Source organism: Vanessa atalanta, chromosome 4 (genome assembly GCF_905147765.1).
Source record: "Vanessa atalanta chromosome 4, ilVanAtal1.2, whole genome shotgun sequence".
Taxonomy (NCBI): domain Eukaryota; kingdom Metazoa; phylum Arthropoda; class Insecta; order Lepidoptera; family Nymphalidae; genus Vanessa; species Vanessa atalanta.
The window spans coordinates 1658774-1679375 of NC_061874.1; the positions used below are offsets into that span (position 1 = coordinate 1658774).

Sequence of the window (20602 nt, forward strand, 5' to 3'; positions counted from 1 at the left end):
AAGAGAAAATATAGTTTTTGTGATGTTTCTTTAACTTGTGATTTACAGAAGCAAACAGACACAGTACGTGTTCACTTGCATCTGATAATTAATTAACCTGTAATCCATACGCGATAACAAGACATCACAAATTCAGATGAACAAAGCACATTTACACAGTACAATTACAGAACAACGAAACAAGAAATGGTGCAATTAAAACAAATTAGTTATAGTATACCAGATGATTGTTTTAGTGGACAAAAAACTATCCACAAAATATTAATACAATACGGGACAAGGATCTTATTTGTCAATATCCTTTTTAATTGTAGGAGGAAAAGAGACAAAAAACCTTTGATATAGATTTTCCATACAATTGGGTTATCTGTGCTATACTACAACAATCGATTCTTGAAGTAATATATTTATCCTACAAAACCATACGACGTATATTAATTAACCACAACAATAAACTTACATTTAACTTTCAGATTTATAATAAATTTGCACAGATAAAAAAAAGAGACACAGATTATAATATCCTTACGAATTGTAAAATAAAATCAATATTTTTTTATTACCAAAAATAGTAGCAAATGGTAATCATTTACACAGATCGTAAATTAAATAAGAAAACTTAAATAAATATATTACCAAATTGAATTCAATTTAAAGAATAATTTTTGTACATGACAGCTCTCATTTCCATCTTCTTCTGCACGGGTGATTATTCGATTTTGAGTTATATTTATGATTTAGTATATTTTAAGACAAAATTACAATAACTACACGTGTGTATAACATTTATATTTCATTCAGTAAAAACTCATTCCGTACCGTTGTATTAAGCTCTAATAGCATATCAATTCGAGGTTAAAGTTTTTGGCTCTTTTCCTTCTTCAATTGTAATGGGCTTGTTCATCGGATGTCAGAAAGTCTAATGTTCTAACGAAATGCGGTAACCTTTCCTCGTCTTTAAAATTAAGCATTACCAATGTATCTAGCGTGAGGTCTTTAATATTTTAATGAATGTGTGTGGCGCAGTGTAGCATGGGCTAGCGAGTCGAGTGTGCGGTACCTGCTGGTTGGGTCCGCAGCACGTGGCGTTGTGACACAGGTCGTTCGGCGGGCAGTGCAGTGCACACGGGGCCTCTGCGGACGCGCCGCTCATTATCTGTGGGAAACATTTGTTACATTATTGGTGATGCTGAAGCTGTATGGTGGAATAGAGCCATTGCAACTCTTGGGTTGTCATCACGTCGGTCATTCGATTGTTCCACTTAAGGTTAAGTGGAACAATCGAATACATAAATACCTTTACTACCTGTAAAGTCGTTGTAAATATTCTCAAAATCGGAAACCTTCCTAAGAATCCCCCCTTAGACGTCAGGCAGAAAATGTATGCATATTTTACTAATTGCGCCATACCCGAATAATTAAAACAAGGTTAAGCAATTTTTCGTACCCGTAGATGAAGGGAATCATCGTGACGTAATACATACATTTTTCTATTACTTCGACCAAATTGTGTCGTGTTTTATTAACAAACTTCTATTGTTCATTATTCTTAAAACATTGAATGGAGATTATTTGTTGAGTGACCTATAATGTCGCAACTAGTAGATAAGACAAACACAAATACATACCTCATTGCCGTCTAGAGGCAGTTCCACGAATTCCGGCTGTATGGTCGTGGAGTGAATTCCTTCGTTGTGAAAGAATTCCTTAACTTTTTCTGCAATCTTCATGTACTCCGATAAATTTCTACACCTATAAAGAAATCGTTAAGTTATTTGTATCCCTTTGAAAGTAACACAGACAATTTATAATTTTAAAACTACTTATATACATATAAATATTCATTTACATTTATAATGAATAAAATTTAACTAAATTTATTGCCTAAAATGCCATGTCGTTTTGGAAGAGCCAACTTTTCAAAACCTTTCATAAGAACTGACTAAGGATATCATTGCTGAGCTCCATCCATCAATAGAGCATGGCGAGGGCGACTAGACCATTCTACCTGAGAGAGCCATCTTCGCATTTAAACTCCACTAGCACACTCCATCAGGTGGAGTGGAGTCATATGCCTACATATACATAAAACATTAACAGCCTGTAAATTTCCCACTGCTGGGCTAAGGCCTCCTCTCCCTATTTTTTCTTTCTTTCTTTTTTTTTATATATGCCTACCTGATAGATAAAAAAAGATGAATATCATCTCCTTGTTTTCCTGTAGTTACCATATTGTCGGGTTGGACATAATATCCAAATCGAATAACATTTAACGTCGATCAATTACTTTCAAAACACGATGACGTTTTAAACAAAGACATGATTCACTGTTATTAAAACAATCGCTTGCAAATATATAACTCATCAGCTCTGAAGACAATGCCTTTGAATTCGCCAATGTTATCAGGATCAAAACGTGATAAAGTTTAACTTTAGTCACTTGTGTAAGTCTACTGCGACTCGTGTCTCGATATAATATTAATATTTGTGAAATTGTATAGTTTACAAAATATACATTACCGTTAATTAAAGGTAATTTATCTTCTAGAATACATTTTTTTTTTTTCATTTAATTTATTAGCATGTATGTATGTAAGTATGAAAAAACTGACATCCTAAATAATACTATACATCTATTATATGATTCAGACCTACCGATTCGGTTTTAGCTTTACTTTTAATATATTTCTGTAAAATGACGAATCTAGAGTGCTATTTAAGTCTACTTTAATGAAGTATATTTTATCTTGATTGTTATAGCGATTTTCTTTAATTTATTTTGCATCGTAACTACTCAACCGATCATAAAAGAAAATATAGCATACGTGTCAGGGGTAGAGAAAAGGACATAGGATACCTAACACGCCCCCACCTCACACGTGGTTGGAACTTATTTATATATAAATTAATACATCGCGGATTCAAATAAATTTTATTTCGACTTGATAAATAAGATTCCTTTCGATTCGAAATTATATTCATTTTTTTTTATTACATTATGATCACCTTCAAGGCCCATAAACTACGCTATCTATTATGTAAATAGATAAATTGTTGTGTAAATCTGCGTCGTCCAGATGCTGCACGCGTAATCAAACTACATAGACGAGAAAAACAAGTTAAAAATATTAAAAGCGGAGTAATGGAGGAGAACAGAATATTTTTAGCAATAGACTTAGATATTACAATGCGAGTCGTTTGGAGACCGATCGACCTACATCGCGTATCCTTATTATTGTCATCTCCTTTGAATAATAATGCAATTTTTAAATTGCGTTTTATATTTACTAATATAAAGAAGTCGTGTAATTTCTACGAAGGACCTAAACATAGTATAGGGATATTGTTTATTTACTCCTAAATATTAAGTATTATTGAATAGGAGCTCTTATTTAGTGCAGCAAAGGTTGATGTCATTATTTTTATCAGATACAGTTTAGCCTGAAAGCGGTCGAACCATCATCTTAACATATTATTTTATCCTTCTGAACGGTTTCGATCGGCACGGCCATTCGTCACTAGACCAACACACACACACACACAACACTGTGTAGAAATCTGTCATAAAAAAGTCAAAATTATATACATATTTAATTATACATATAATTTTAAATTTTAACAACACTGTCACTTTTAAAATGTTTTTCTCTTTTACATCTTAACAACTTTTGTTGGTGCTTCTGTGCAGAAATGTTTCGTACATTTTTGCACAGAAGCACCAATAAAAGGTCCAACTGAGAATAGGAGTTATTACAGTGTTCAAGTGTGTGTTCAAACATCGATCTACTCCATAAACCGATGGGACCGGAATCCAACAACCCAAAAATAATTCAAGCGCAGGATTGCTTGCAAACTTTGCCCCTTACAGAGAATTAATTTCCAGAAAAAATCAACAACTATTTATTCGTCCTAAGCATTTACATCACAATGTAGATGCACATTTCTATCTAGATCAATGATAATTTGTAAATATATATTAATCGTGTTTTAAATCAGGGACACATAAATAACCAGGCGCATTGGTTCACTGACACTCGTGTTGGGACAAAGGCTCTTGGATATTCGCCAAAAGAATTAGTTCCGAAATGTTGAAAACACAGCGGGTAAATCCGTTCATGTTTATATTATAAATTCTGCTCTACTCTGTCGATGTATTGAATTTGAGTGTTAATTTAATTACGTACACATGTTTCAGTAATAAGATTGCGTATCTCGCAAGTTATTATAAAATCGGTGACATTATTAACGCAAGGAATTTTGACAATCGTTCTAATTTAATATATCGCGTGCCAATTTCGGTTACATTGTAATATCATCGGAGCCATTCAGTAGAATTATAAATAATCATCATTAAATTATCCTTGCATAATAAAGATTGTATTGTACGATAGGAAGAATCAATTCAATTCAATTCTTAGTTAATGCCATAGGGCACAGATTATTTCGCCAATGTCACGTAGGATGGAAGACACGAATGAGATTGATCGGTATGGTTGAGATAACAAACTCAATTAAATTTTAAAGTCAAATATAGTAGTAGTAATTTCCTTGTTAATACGATAGGAAGAATCGCGCGGTTTGATTGGTTGACATTGACAAGACAGTGTAATTTTAAATGTCATAAGTCAAATTAAGTCATTCATATCATTCATTCATTTATAATCCGATTTAATTTTTCTTTCATATTTATTGTTCAACATATAATTACTAGTTTTTTCTTTTATAATAATATGTTAATAACCAGCCATTATCAATATAACTTCAAAGGCGAACTACATTTCAATACCAAAATTTTTATTTGTAATAATTGTTAAATACTCGTTTTTTTTTAAATACTCTACATATCTGCACAATATTGTTGATCTCTTATATACGACCATTTAAAATCAAATACTGTTTAAGCAAGTTAGCTCATAAAAGCATCTTTCACATTTTGACTTGTCATGATACAGTTCGAATGAAATGTAGAGCTGAACAACCGGTAAGAAACTCAGTAGCTACTCTTTATTTAGTCGTTTACCGTAAAATCAATAGACAAAACCAGAAATATAATAGTAAAAATAATAGTATTAGTAAAAATGTATGCAACACTGATATCAATCAGTTATTTGATACCCAGCTAATTGCCTAATCAGATCAAACCAATCAACTATATATTGCATTGTTAGTAATATTAAACATGTCGAAACAAACGCCTCTCTAGTTCGTAGCACGAGTCCCATATGTTACTTTGTAGATAAAGTTTGAACTCACGACAATTATCTCGTTATCAGATACACAATAAAAGGCTTTCATTATCAAATTTCTGCCATTTAAATATTTAATTTGAATTGCAAATATTATTTTAATTTTGTTATGGTACGAATAATAAATTTGAAGGTTTTAAATAACGGAGTCAATGTCACGCGACGAAATAATAATCTTATCTCGTGCAGAGAAACAAAACGGTCATCGGTACACATTTTTAATCACCGTCGTCGTAAAACTAGGATTATAAGTATCGACGCTGAAGTGTGTCGGTCTGTGGCATCGTGTCTCCAAAACTCAAGAACTGATTTATTTTTTGTATTCCTCATTTAAAAACTGGTTCAATAGGGACAGTCTAGTAAAAATTGGTTTAACCAATTCAATATGATTCTTGTCACTATTGTCTGATTGTATTTAATATTTACACAAAAATTACATACATAAACGTAAAGTTTAAACATTTGCTTATTTGCTAAATATATAAGTCATATGTATTATATGTATGTAAATTAATAATGTTTATTGTATTGACAATATCAAATTGTTTTTAAATGTATTTAAAATTAAACAAATCGAAATTATTTTTATTATAAACTTCAACCTCCAACTAATTTTTGACAGAAGTCATTTCTAGCAACGTGAAAAACAGTAGCACGATACCCGAATATATCTTAGAAGTCGTTTTAAGCTATTTAGTATGTAGATATATAATATGTTGTACAGTCATACATAATGCTTAAGACTTAGAGGAACTCGTTAAGTGTTTTGTTATCAATAATTACCTAATATGAGCACTCGCAATGATCCTGTCGCCGGCGAGCTGCCACACGTGGAACTCGTGCACTGCGAGCACGCCATCCACCTTCTCTAGGAGACGTCTTTGTATCGCGTCAACCTGTTGATCGATACTTTTTGTAAATTATGTTTTTCTTAAAATGTCAATACAGGTCGTCTATCCTCTCTATATACGTATAGAGATGTGTGTGTAAACTTTCAAAGAATAATTGAAAAATGTCATATTATGGCAAGTGTAGACGCAAAACACAGATGCACAAACAATGTGTGTCCAGAGTGACGGCGGGCGCATCGCGCACGCAGATCTAACAGCCCGCGCCCGCTCGCATTTCGGACAAGTTGAGATGGTTGAAACAATTCGAGTATTTGTATGTGTGCGTGCACTCACACACAGGTTTCTCTTATTGTACAATAATCCGACAATCCGACGTAATTTAAGTAAATCAAGTAAAGCAAATTTAAGTCAATCGGAAGCACGTTAAGCTCTGGATTAGATGACTTTATGATTGACGAGATCAATACTATTATATATACGATACATAATTTATTATTTATAGTTTCATATGATAGTCAAATTAAAACTTCAATGTACTTATATTATATATTCATTGGAATCGTTTTTTTGGATTACATTTAAATTCACAGTTATAATTTTAAATATGAACTTAAGTGTAATGTTAGATTTACCAATTCTTATTTAGGCCACACACTTAGAACACAATAGTAACATTCAGTATCATTTTCGAAATAATCAAATTCATTGATAAAGACGCGGTTGGCGGTTAGTGTGTCAGACCCTTAACAGTACCACGTTTCGTACATTAAACTATTATCAATTTGCAAATACGAGATATCCGTGTAAATATGTTCAGGTCGCCGAATGTCGTAGCGTCTGTATATAGCTACCGTGTAGACAAGCGCTTATCTACAACGTTATCTATGCGTATAATAAAAACGTATGCCGAGTCGTGTCTGTATGAGAAATATTTTCGGAACAAATCCATCCTTGTGGATAATTTCATCGGTTTTTTGCTTAATGGCAGGGCTCATCTATACATATAATAAAATTGGAGTGTCTGTTCCAGTTGGGTAATCCGCACGACGAAGACGAACAAAATCGTCACGAAGTTGCGAGACAAGCGAAGAGGCCAGTAGGCGCTCTGCCCGATAGTCAGTTTGATGTTAGAAAAATAACAACTCAATGGTTGAGCTTAGATCAGGTTTTCAGAGAGTTATGTCCAGCAGTGGATCAAAGTGGGCTATATATTATAATGATCATATCGGATTTAAATTTCAACGTTATTGTTTATCACAACAATATCCAAATAGTAATAAAAGTACTCGTAATAACGAACAATACTTTAGTTTAGTTTCAAACATAAAATCATAAACATAACGGCTTATTGTTTGAAGTGTTTATGATGGTAATATATTCTCACTTGAAAAAAATACACAACGAAGTTACGGATATTAGGACCAAACATGTACACCTTCAAATTGTTTTAAATTAACAATGGCAACATTTTGATTCAGTATCGTAGCATAACTCTTTAAGTGCCTTTAAATATAACACAGCAGGGTAAAGATCTCATGCGACAAATGCAGGCATCCTTACGATATTTTCCATCACCTTTGAGCACGTGATTTTAAGTTTTGAACTTAAGAGCAATTTATAGTTTAGTTTCACGTGTTCTAACCACTTGACTCACGATCTTGTGGTCAATATATATAGTATAGTATACCAGTGATCAAAATTCAGGCTACTTGAGGTTTCGGCAAGGTATCCTGCCTAACCATTAAGAACTGTTGACTTATTACGAATACTATGAAAATATTTTCGGAATACTTTTACTTTTAAGTTTTTATTTCTATGCAATGTTTGCGTACCTTTACTTTAAAAAAGGTTTTAATTACGCGATTCTTTTTTAAAAGTAATAAGCGTCACACTAAAAAGTCTGTCTACCCGAAATGAAATACAATATTGTCGTGAATATATTCTCACCTGTATGTGTGTCGGAACTGTCTGCAAGAGGATGAGGGCGGATTCTCTCAACAGCGGCCACACGGAGGCAAGTATCAAAATGACTAGAACTATACTGAGAGCCGGATCGATGTAGTCCTTGTACTCCCAATTAGTGAGCCAGACCACCAGCGCCGAGCTCACAACTATTAGCGAACCTAGAAAAATATCACATTTGAACATTTTAAATCTGAACAAAATAAAATATTTCATTGTATGTAAACGTGTCGATTTAGGTAACCGATATTTTTTATGTTAGGACTAACGACCCGTTAAAATTTTACCCAAAGATTTTGGGCTACCTGATGGACACCACAGCCCTTGCATGTGTAAGATACTGTATGAAACATAAGCAAACCCTGACATTGCTAATTCTTAACCAACTTTAGGGGCTATAGTGTTACATACCGATACTATGTCCCTTGTGCTGGTTACATTGGTATTCAACCTTCAAACCGAAGTACAATTGCATTAATTTGAAGACATTCAATATTTTGTTTCATTATTTTGTAAGCAAACAATCACACGCAGCCTATTTTTGCTTTGCGGTAACTATCGCACACAAAATAAAATGACTATTATCCGAATATTAAATTATTGGTAGCAGGGATGTTTATTAAAAGCATCGTATCGTTATCATTACTGATGAACTTGTTACGAGGATCCCGATACCCGAGTCCAGAAAAGTTATTCCAATTTAGTCTATAAATTATCATAAACACGCGACTCTCAAGTAGCCTTTTATCTTATATATCTGGTTTTATTCGATCTCGCCAATCAGACTATAACAGTAAGGAAATAAGCTATACATGTATTTAATATAGACTGGACTTGAACGAAAATAGATATATATACAATACATCAAACTTAAGGTTCAGTACTATTCAAAGTTCGACTACAAGGCGTTCAACATCTAACGGTCGTGAAGGTCGAAAAACAACGTCAAATAACTTACAAGTAATAGTTCATTATTGTCGTAAATTGCATTTTACAAATAGTTTACTGTCTATTGAAATTTATACGAGCGATCCTTTGTTATATATTTATAGATTACAGATTGTGTTATTGATTCTAACATTATTTCTAAAAAAATATTAGGGTTAAATTAAAATTACTTCTTATTATACTAAAGTTATAAATAAAAAATTATATATATATATATACTTATAAAAATCCTATTTGTTTGATCTATTTATATACATATATAAATAGATATATTTACATATATAGATTATATATATTGATCTCTGTAGATACTCAATAATAAAAAATAAAATTAATCACAATACTTTAGCCCTACTAACTTTGCTTGCAACATACACAGGTTGAAATAGTTTTATTAACTACAATTCTTTAAACTTGTATAAATTTAAAATTGATTTTAAACTCGAATTATCAAAAGTCGATTTTTATAAATGAAATTGATATTATAAATACAAACAAAAAGCTCGATAGGCTTATCCGACCTTGAGCGTTTAGCAATATCTGATAACGTGGAAATATGATAGTTACATTAAAAGGTAATGACAATAATAAGAGATTACTCGATAACACCATGATAACAGTGTTTCTCAAACCACGGTCGACGGTCCACGAGCGAAAAAAAAATAGAGTCAAATACAATTCGCGTATATTAAATGAAATATCAATATAGTAATAAATTTGTTTTAGTGAAGAGAAAAAGAATAAATAATTAATTGAAAAATGAAATTACTCGAATGTAACAATTATTGAAATATGAATAATTGTATAAAACTATTGAAATTATTCTAGAAATTGACTCACAAGATTATACAATATTCCAAATTTAAATTTCAGAAAAGGATTACAATCACTTTTACAAAAATAAAAAAAAAACTTTGAAATACCACGTTTGTTTTGTGTTACGTTGGCTAATGCAATTGTTTCTTCCTTATTCATGTTGAGCACGATTGATTGATTTAACTTTGGTATGATCGGTAATATGAATTAAATATTTATTTGGTCCCCAGTCATTTAGGTTGAGAAACACTGACATACACTATATTTTACGGTTACGGTTAAAGGTGATAACTCAAAATCAATGTAACCGGTCTTAATATGTGATAAGATTTAGCCAAATGTAGTACAAGGTCGCTGTTCGCACGTTTGTTATTTACGATCAAAATAGTGTCAACGGATACCGCGTCTCTCGGCTCGCTCCGAGGCAACCGTCCATAATGCGAATTTTAGAAACACGCTTGGCATACGTGAAATATTTCAAGAAGAATGTAACCTTCCGTAACTTTCTATACAATTTCTAGAATTTCTTGAAATTCTTTGAATCACAGATCAAATGTTTTCATAGTTATTTAGACTACCGAAAAAACTTTTACTAAAATATATATTTACATTGTGGAAAGAGTTTAAGTCCGTCTATCGCTAAACTAAGTATTATTGTGTTCCAGTTTGAAGGGTGTTGTCCGAACATACGTAACATCTTAGTTCCCAAAGTTAATGTCGCTAAGCCTTTCTTAATCTAGAATTGGGTGCAAAAAACCTGGGCGCCAGCCATTGTCTCATCATACTTGGACCATCGGTGAGGCGCCCCATTTTTTTTTTTGTATCTTGTTTGAAGTAGTGCTGTTGGCCCTACTGGCCTTTACAGCGTCACCGGGCGTTCGGGCGAGTGCTAGACTCAGCCCTAAAGTTGAGCGCTGTTCTCGAGGTTGACGTTCATCCTGAGGGTGTTTCCTATGAGATCGCACCTCGGCTCAGAACGTAGTCGGTGGGGCAGAGGCACCCCAGTAGGTTTCTTAAATATATGGGAGAGGAGATAACTAGAACACTGCTTGCACCCGGACGTTTGTAGTCGCATAAGTAAATTAAGGAACAACTAATATTACTTATAGTAGCAATGTCTATATGCAGTGTCGGTGGCATTTACCAGTCCTACCGATATGACATAAAAAATATACATATTATTTACATCAGGCCAGGGAGAATGTCTTTGAGTATATTTCGATGGGCCAGGGAATGGAACAATGGACTTTTAGCAGAAGACTACGGGTACACGCTTGAGTAAGCATTACGAAGTTTCATGTAGTTATTTTCGACGGTGAAAGATAATCCTGTATGAATCGAATGAAATGTTACCACGTGTATATAATACATAAGCCGCGTTTGACCAATGGGGAGGACCAAACTCCTAACCATTTTCTTAAGATAGATGATCTCTGAGTCTATGTATAAGTATCAGTTTCAGTGGGACATCTACTGGCAGTCATTTTATACAAATTATCTAGATGTAAAAGAGCGGACAATTAATTTTATTTAACATCAATATTATTATAAATAAATTCCCTACTCATTACACACGAAAATCCCCATTTAATTTCTTGTCACAATCAAAGGAACAAAAACGCTTATACGCAATTCATTATTACATTCATGACTGACAAATATTAAATACAAATTGATCGAATCGTTTAAGACTGAAGCTCCATAAAGGTTCAATCACACCCAGTCTACAACGTATAATTCAAAGGAGTATAATTATACACACATACTCTTAAATTCTTAAAAGAACAGATTGAACATGAATCAACGATCATAAATCTAAGTACAAACGTTATGACACGTACACGTATTTGAATTTGAATATAAACGTCGAATGCATTGGCCAAAAGGCATTAACCCCTTTTCCTGTCAAAGAGAAGAGAGAAGCTAAGTTTGATCTATCCCCTCTTAGTGGAACGCACACACATTTTTAAATAACTTGAAAGTAGGGCGTTCTGCAAACTCGTCTGGGTAAGCACCAGCAGATATTTTACCGCCAAATGGCAAAACTTAGTATTGTTGTGTTCCGGTTTAAAGGTTGAGTGAGTCAGTGTAACTACAGGCAGGTAATGAATGTTTATAGCGCCATGGTCTATGGGCGGCGGACTACTTACAATCAAGCTTATTTGCTTTTCCACCAATCACAAATAGCACGTTCATGAATCGTTTAAATAAGACAACAAATAACATCAATGACACTACGAATCAAATTAGTCATCAGTTATTGAACATTTCCTCATTTAAAGTTTAATTATAACACTTCACGCCGTATCTTAAAAGAGACCAATAAATGCACTGTCATTTTTCTCATTTTCAATCATCTCGATCGTATGATATCATTGCGTAATATTTATGCTGATTTTTTTTAGTATTCGATAAATCTTTCCCCGTTTCTTAATCATTTGAATTTCCGACTTTATTAAAATATTCCCCCAAACAGTTTAGTTTAGTTTTTTTCAGTTAGGCAACACAAAAAAAACGTCTGCTGTCGGTATTTGGTATGTAGAGTATGTATGTATCCTCTGATCATCATCATCAGCAGCCTGTATATTTTCCCACTGCTGGGACAAAGGCCTCCTCTCCCTTTGAGGAGAAGGTTTGGAGCATATAACACCACGCTGCTCCAATGCGGGTTGGCGGAATTCACATGTGGCATAATTTCGTTGAAATTAGACACATGCAGGTTTCCTCACGATGTTTTCCTTCACCGCCGAGCACGAGATGAATTATAAACACAAATTAAGCACATGAAAATTCAGTGGTACCTGTCTAGGTTTGAACCCGAAATCATCGGCTAAGATGCACGCGTTCTAACCACTGGGCCATCTCGGCTCTATCCTCTGATGTGTAATCTTTTTAATCTTTTATTACCATTTTTTTATTTATTATTTTTACATTACTGCACATATATCTCATCTCACTCACGCATAACTTCATTTCTTCATTTCTAATATACTACGGTTTTTGATATGCTGTATGAGACATGTAAATAGTGTACAAATTGTATTCGAAATTGATTTATGCGTGTAATTAAAAAAAATGTATCTATTTTACCATAGAGACCAATCCGGCGGATGCATTTTAAAATAAGTCTTGCATTCCAACATCCGAAATCAACCTTCCATATCTCCGCCAAGTTTACAACTATGACTAAAGTTTGTTTATCGAAAATTTAATTTCCGTCACGATCAATGACAAATGCATTTCAATGTAAACCGAAAATTGGTCAATGTTATTTATTTATACGATAGCAATACCGTTAAATAACTTTAGCATACAATTACAGTGCTGTAGTTCAAGACTAAATACCTAATTAAATATTGAATATTTATTGTATCGGTTTCCCTTGAAATTCAAATAAGGCATAGTTTTTAATCAAAAGCGGTTTCGTTTTTTTTTTCGAATGAAATGTTCTTTACAATCAATTGAGTTGACAATCATACAATGACAACTGTTATTATTATTATTATTTATGGTATGTTGACGGCCAAATGGGCTACCTGATGCTAAGTGGTCATCTCTAGTCCATAGACCTTGGCGCCATAATTTTTATGAACCATCCCTACATCTCCATGCACCACCATGGGAACTAAGTTAAGTCCCTTGTGTATGTAGTTGCACTGGCTCACTCAACCTTGAAACCGGAACTTTATTTACCAAGAATCAAGTTTATTCATTTTTATGGGCAACTCGCTCTTGACCGATAGATGCGAAATAAAGATGAAAAAGAAACGTGGTATCGGTATTTACACTATTTATGATATTCAATCATGCAGGATATACAACATATTAATTGCAAATAGTATTTAATTAATATATTTTGAAATCCGTATAAAACAGTAACCAATGATATTGAATTTCAGTAAATAAACACGCCGAACCGGTGTTTACATTACAAAAATCATTAAACTCGCACACTCACATACAAAAGTTTTGTAACATATAACAACTAGTCTATTCCAATCGCAAAAGTATTGAAAATAAATAAACCTTAAACTAACGTATTCCTTGCGATTTGCTAATAGATCTCCTATATACTAAGTGATTGATGAATATATATTTATTTATAATACAACGTTTGTCCACCTAACTACTTATTTCCTCATCATTCTACTTCCAAAGTTCCGATGACAGTTTTGTCGTCGTTCAAAACGCATTTTTTTCGCAAATCCTTAATGAATATAATAAATAATTTATTCAAGCTCTCGACTAATTATATCGCGTTAAGTGTCAAATGTTGTTTATGTTATTTTTGTCCTCATGTAGTTGGAATAGATATTATTTAATGATAGAACATTATTGAAGAGTTTATAAACTTACCTAATGCGTCGGAGAGGACGTGAAGAAAAACTCCCTTCATATTCAAATGTCCTGGATCAGAGGTCGGTCGGGGTGCTTGCTTGCTCGGTATCTTATCTATCTTTGGTGGTACCATCTCATCAGTTTCCTCCGTATCGGTGGCGGCATGGCCTAGTGCCATATCTGCATTGCTATTCACTAGCTCTGTGAGGTGTCGGACGTTTGATGGTGGTGGAACACCGCCGTGTGTGTGGCCGTGACTGCTACCATGTTCTATAGAAAATAAATATATGTTAAAAATATAAGCAGTAAGCACGTTGAGCGATGATATTCGTTTAGCACAAAGCAGAAATGGGAGGAGAGAGGAAGATCGAGGTCATTGGCTAGGTTTATTTTTAATTTATTGTGGACAAGAGGTTACAACAAGGTATAATTAAATTTCATTTGATTTTCAGATCACTAATGTACAAAACAGATCAGACCAGATAGAAAAGAAATCATGTTCATCCTAAGGCCTGGGTCTAGCGATGGACTGTAACGCTCATGCTAAAAATATAACAACTAGAATGAATAAAATAAAATAAAATTTATTAAAACAAACGAATTATAAATTTGAGATTATTAATTAGTTATTAAAATCTACGTTACTTTCGTAAACATCGTGAGGAAACCTGCATGTGTCTAATTTCAACGAAATTCTGCCACATGTGTATTCCGCCAACCCGCATTGGAGCAGCGTGGTGGAATATGCTCCAAACCTTCTCCTCAAAGGGAGAGGAGGCCTTTAGCCCAGCAGTGGGAAAATTTACAGGCTGCTAATGTATGTAATGTACGTTACTTTCGTTATATTAGTTCGATAGTTCAGAGAATTAGAGCGTGTAAATAAACTGAGGTTCACAGTTGTCATCCAAATGGTTGACATATATACAAACTTTAACATAATATCTTTTTCTCGAAACAAACAATAACTTAATATGTAAACGTTTTAAGAATCATTGAACGTTTTCCATTCCAGCAATAATCAATTTAACAAATTAAATTACTCAACATTTTTTCAATTAAACTTAATCGAGCAAGAAGAACAAACAATTTAAAAAAAAACAGATCATTCTCGAATTACGAAGATGTCAGTAGCATCTTCCATTATTGCCATGCGAATTTATGAAACAAGAACCCGTTTTAATTTCGGAGAATATGGATGACGGATGAACCTTAGTGAACCAACATTTTTGCGCTTTTTAAAAAAGAACTGCCTTAACTAAATTGCATATATTTTTTTCAAGAATTAAACATACCTATACAATTTTTGTTATTACATTTTTGGAAAACGAACCCAATTATTTTAAAAATAGAACAAAGGTTATATTATTGACAAAAGCGTATAGTTATAAGAATCAAATATCGGAACGGCAAACTAAAGGATTCGTAAAAATGAAATGACCTAATTAACATCTGGATAGTATTGATTATTTATCATACATACGACTATTTAAAAATATGAGACCGTACCCTGTAGTTATTTAAAGCATTTATTTGAAAAATATAATTAATCAAGTTATTAAAAAAGAATAAGAGTAAAAACTAGATTCACGTGGCTATAAAAACACCACGGCTGTATAAAGAAAAAAAAAAATGACAGAAAAAAAAATATTACTGTAATTTTAAAATACAGAATCATTTAGGGTTATGTACAAACTTTATATACTCGTCTATATAATCAATATATTACATCGTTAAATATAATATACGCGTAAGTTTGCGCAAACATATAAACGATAACGATAAACGAAATGATTTCAGCGCGTAAATAATAAATCATTAACCGGCTGAACTAATTTCCTTTGTTGTTGTTATGATAACGTTCGAAGATACAATCGCCTCCATATTTAGACACCCAAACAATAATTAATATCGGTTACACAATACAGATAAAACTAGGCATCAAGTGTAAAAAAACAAATCTACATTTGTTTTATTACACGACTGCACAAAAAATAGTGTAAGGTTTTCAGGGTATGTATGTGAGTTTTTTTTTTCTACATTAACTTATATAGGTAGTGTGTCACCAACTTATTCAAAAGATTTTTATGAATTTCGAAAACTATGACAGGTTTTATTTTGATTTAAGTTAAATTAGAATTGAAGTTTGTCGATAACAATGTATTTTAATTTTTTTTACGTTTTTCATTTTCTTTCTTATACTCTGACCGGCCAGTAACGTTTATCCGCTCCCTAAATTGTTACAATTTAGTAAATCGCAATCAAGAATCCTCTATATTTTTCTGTACCTGTTTTTGGCTATAAAAGTTACTTTGTCTGTCTGTCTATTATGATTTCAAGGATAAACAACTGAAATTTATTATGAAGCTTTAAGCCTAGCCTTTAAAATTTAGTGACTTAAAAATTTTTGTTGTAATAAATTCAACATGACCACAAAATAACTTTTTTGGACAGTGCATTCGTGTTTTTAATTATATCGTTTATTTACAATCTCTTACTGGCAATGTTTGCTAGTCTGTTTTGGTCAAATCCAGTAAGCTGAATTTGAATCATTTCCACGCATCCTAAATTGTAATTACACATATTAGTTCAGTTCTAATGACAAAACATCTTCATGGTAAGCAATACTTGATTCTACACCCAGTTTTGACCCTAGAAGGGACTTGGTTGAGGAGTTCTTCAAAGGTCAAAAGCATAGGCACGAAGTTTTGTGTCTCTAAGATTGTTTTTAAAACGTGTCCTATTAATAATAATCTTTCATTGTCTATTGATCTTCCAGAGATTCTTTTTTTGATAAAACAATAACCTTTAATATGAGAATAATAAACGTTTAAATTTTTTTAATGTAAGAACACGAGATTATGAATTTTTGTTTGAGCTTTGATACCAAGGCACGAGTTTAACAAAAGACAATAAACTTTGCACAATGTACTGATATGGTGTCGATGTGTGCGTAACGGAGAGAAAATAAGTATTAGTGTGTGTCTATTAAGGATGCGTGTCATTTATCGCCTATATACGTGTGATTTAACACATAGCTACTACTCTCTAAGGTGGTAAAAGGTATCCCAATTCAATAAAAAAAAAATCAATAAAGCTCACAACGTAATCTCTATCTTATTTAAAGTCAGATAATAAGGGAAAGAGTGATTTTATCAAAAAGACAGACAGACAGACAGACAGGGATTTTTTTTTTATACTATGTAGTGATGATCAATTTTGACCAATAAGGAGGGTATATATAATTTTGCTTTGGACTTAACAATAAAATCCGTCGTAGGAACAATGGTACAAAATTTTGACACGCCTCGAATTCTTACAGAATGACACAAAGGAATATAATTATATTTCCTCTTATTCAAGTTTTGAAGCTAACTATGAAAGCGCCGTATAAAAAGTTATACATAATTTTTAAACATTAGTACAACTGGCGTCCTCAAAGATTAAAATAGCAGAGATAACATTGTATAAATGTAGATCTACACATACGAGTGGTCTAAGCACCCACACGGAATTAAAAATAAAAACATCGATTTTATTTCATTACAAGCTTTTATTTTACTTCACCTGTTAGTATGTCTGGGTTACGTCTTACAAATATTTCTTGACCATTTCTACCTAAGCGCTTGAGTTGAAATTTAGCCATAGTCATAATGGTCGCCAAATAAAATCTAACTTTTATCAATCAGACAATCAAAATATACTTTATTCAAGTAGGCTTTTACAAGCGCTTTCGAATCGTCATTTAACAAACTATTTAAAGTAAGCTACCACCGGCTAGTTACAAGTATCAATAATTTCATTGTCTTTAATCAGGACTCCAAGCCGGGACCACATAATCTACAGTAGTTAAAGTTGGACAATAAATCAAAGAAATAAGTAACGAAGGTCTTCACCTGACGGATTTGATTTGAATTTCCAGACACCCGGCTGTTAATGAGAATTGTTTCGACATCAATTACCTTCTTTCCTGTTATTTAGAACTAGGACCTCGGGATCTGTGACCAAAACAGTCATCTACTTGGCCTAAAAATTTTTTTTAGATAAAACTCACCATGGAATAAAAACAATCCAACGATGTTCAGTATCAATCCGAGAGTTCCGACGGCCACCAGCAATTTCGCGTTGTGTATCGTCTCTATCTTGATGAACCTCTGCACGGCCTCCACTGTTATACTGAAGCATAACGCCACGAGGAACACCGCATTCACTAACGCTCCCAGAACTTCCGCCCTCGCCCATCCGAATGTATTCTTTGACCATTTCTTTGGTGACATCTAGGAAGGAACAGTAATTTTATATTACCAAAAAATTATAAACTAAATAAAGTTATGCTGGTTTTTACAAATACTAAATTTAATGTACAAATTTGAAAGTATTTGCCGCCATCGAGAAAATTCTTATCATAAATGTTGTCTACCTAGAAGGCGTTTGAAAGGAAGAAATTCTCTCAGGTCATAGAAATTCTATCATCAAATTTTTTGTAATAGTTATGTAGCGTTATTAAACGTCACCTTACCTAAACACTGAACATTTAATTCAACAGTCATTCGATTTTGGTCGCCTTTTACATTATCGAATGTTATCGACCGATGAGTGAAAATTTGGCAGGACCAAAAATATTACTGTCTCTTTCTCATGTGTGAGGTTAAAAGAGATATGTAATTTGTCTTAACTAAGTTGTGAATTCATGTCGTCCTTTATAATAATTCATCTGATGTCAGCTATGATTCACTCTCTAAATCAACGTACAATACTGAGTATAAGAGCTTTGCGAATATTCAACGTATTAGTAATGCCCTTGAGGTTAAATTCTATATCCTGCGATTCAGATTTCGTGGGAAAAAATGACCAGCGGAATGACCAGCGGTGAAATATGTAAATACTGAAAGTTACTATCATCGCAATAATATTACAAAGATCTTGTTTGTTGATTTTGTATCGTCCGATGACATTTTTTTTGAAGAGATTTATATAAGAAAAACTATCGTAAGACCAGCTTATACAGAAGGATCACACTTACACATTGATAGTGAAATTAAAGAGTTTTAAATATGAAAGATAAAACTAAGAATTTGACTTGTATGAAAAACTTAATTTAAAGAAACATGGCTGCAAGCAAGAATTGGTTAACCTGACTTGAATTAAAAAGCCTTTGCTTACGTATATACATATATAATACAACCAATCTGAGTAAATATAACAATAACATTAATTAATACACATATCAGCCTATCTAAATTTCAGGCAAACGAATGCACTGACGCAGATCGACGCGCTGCAAACCATAGGATCTAAGATCTTATCTTTTGTAATGACACTGGCTCATTCACCCTTCGAGCCGGAACAGATCAATAAAAGTATTGTTGTTAACCGCTATAATAAGTGATAACTACGCAGATATGCCAGGAGTACCACAAGGATGTATTACTTTACTATACTAATATATTAAATGGGAAAGTAACTCTGTCTGCTGCTCGTTGACTGGCAAACCACTGAACCGAAATTGATAAAGCAAGCTTGAACTCCAAGGAACGACAACAAATCTCTAAAATGACGTCGCAGTCGACAACTAGTTAATACATATTACATATAATTTTTGTATAATACTATAGACAATTATAAACAAAAATAAAAAAAATTAAACGCGTGTACGTCGTACAAAATGGAAATCGTTTTTATGCACAATTATATGTCCTAAAGCTGTAGCTTGATTAATAATTTAATTCGACAAAGTACAATTTAAATATTAATGTTGTAAATATTTGTAAGGCTGTAGTAGGTATTCTAAGTAACTTGTTGTTTCGGCGTGAAAGAGAAGTATCTCTTTTACGTCGTCCAAAAATCTAGTAACATTTGAGATTTTTTTTTAATATTTTGTATGTAGGTGTATAGACAAATTTGTTACCTAATGTTCCCACCACCGCCCATAGACATTTTGGTGCTGTTAGAAATATTAACCATTTTTCACACCATCCAGTACAACCAACAACCTTGGGAACTAAGATGTTATGTCCCTTGTACCTGTTACATTGGCTCACCCTTTAAACCATAACACAACAATACTAAATATTTCTGCTTGGGGGTAGAATATCTGATGAGTAGGTAGTACCTATCCAGACGAGTTTGCCAAGCCTTATCACCAAGTAAACACAGATCAAACTGTTAAAAAATAACGTACCTAATAGTATTATTTACTTTTTATACTATAGATCTCGCCATCTCCCCATCACAAGAGACAATACAGGTATGTTTATATGGTTCATATTAGCAAAATAATTCCCAAGTCAAAGTCGGCTAATTTTTCTGTTGCACTACGCCGACCACCAATAAATTTGATAAGAGCAAGCGAATTATGATAAATTATTTACACTTCTGCGCTTAAGTTTACGGAACAAATTGATTGATAGATTAATAAATAATTAAATAGCTTCTCCTATACGC

General features: G+C 33.0%; 1 protein-coding gene across 4 annotated transcripts in view; it reads right to left on the reverse strand.

Annotated features, from left to right (window-relative positions):
• LOC125077733 (zinc transporter 1) overlaps positions 1-20602 on the reverse strand; it is a 29388-nt gene that overhangs the window by 5433 nt on the left and 3353 nt on the right. For 3 of the 4 annotated variants that reach the window (XM_047689753.1, XM_047689752.1, XM_047689755.1), the window contains 6 exons: positions 18213-18435; positions 14180-14431; positions 8045-8220; positions 6030-6142; positions 1629-1752; positions 1061-1156 (listed from right to left, as the gene is read on the reverse strand). In XM_047689753.1, coding sequence (XP_047545709.1) covers positions 1061-1156; positions 1629-1752; positions 6030-6142; positions 8045-8220; positions 14180-14431; positions 18213-18435 — 984 coding nt within the window. Of the gene's footprint in view, positions 1-870; positions 951-1060; positions 1157-1628; positions 1753-6029; positions 6143-8044; positions 8221-14179; positions 14432-18212; positions 18436-20602 lie in introns of all 4 variants that reach the window. The other variant, XM_047689754.1, reaches the window with a different exon arrangement.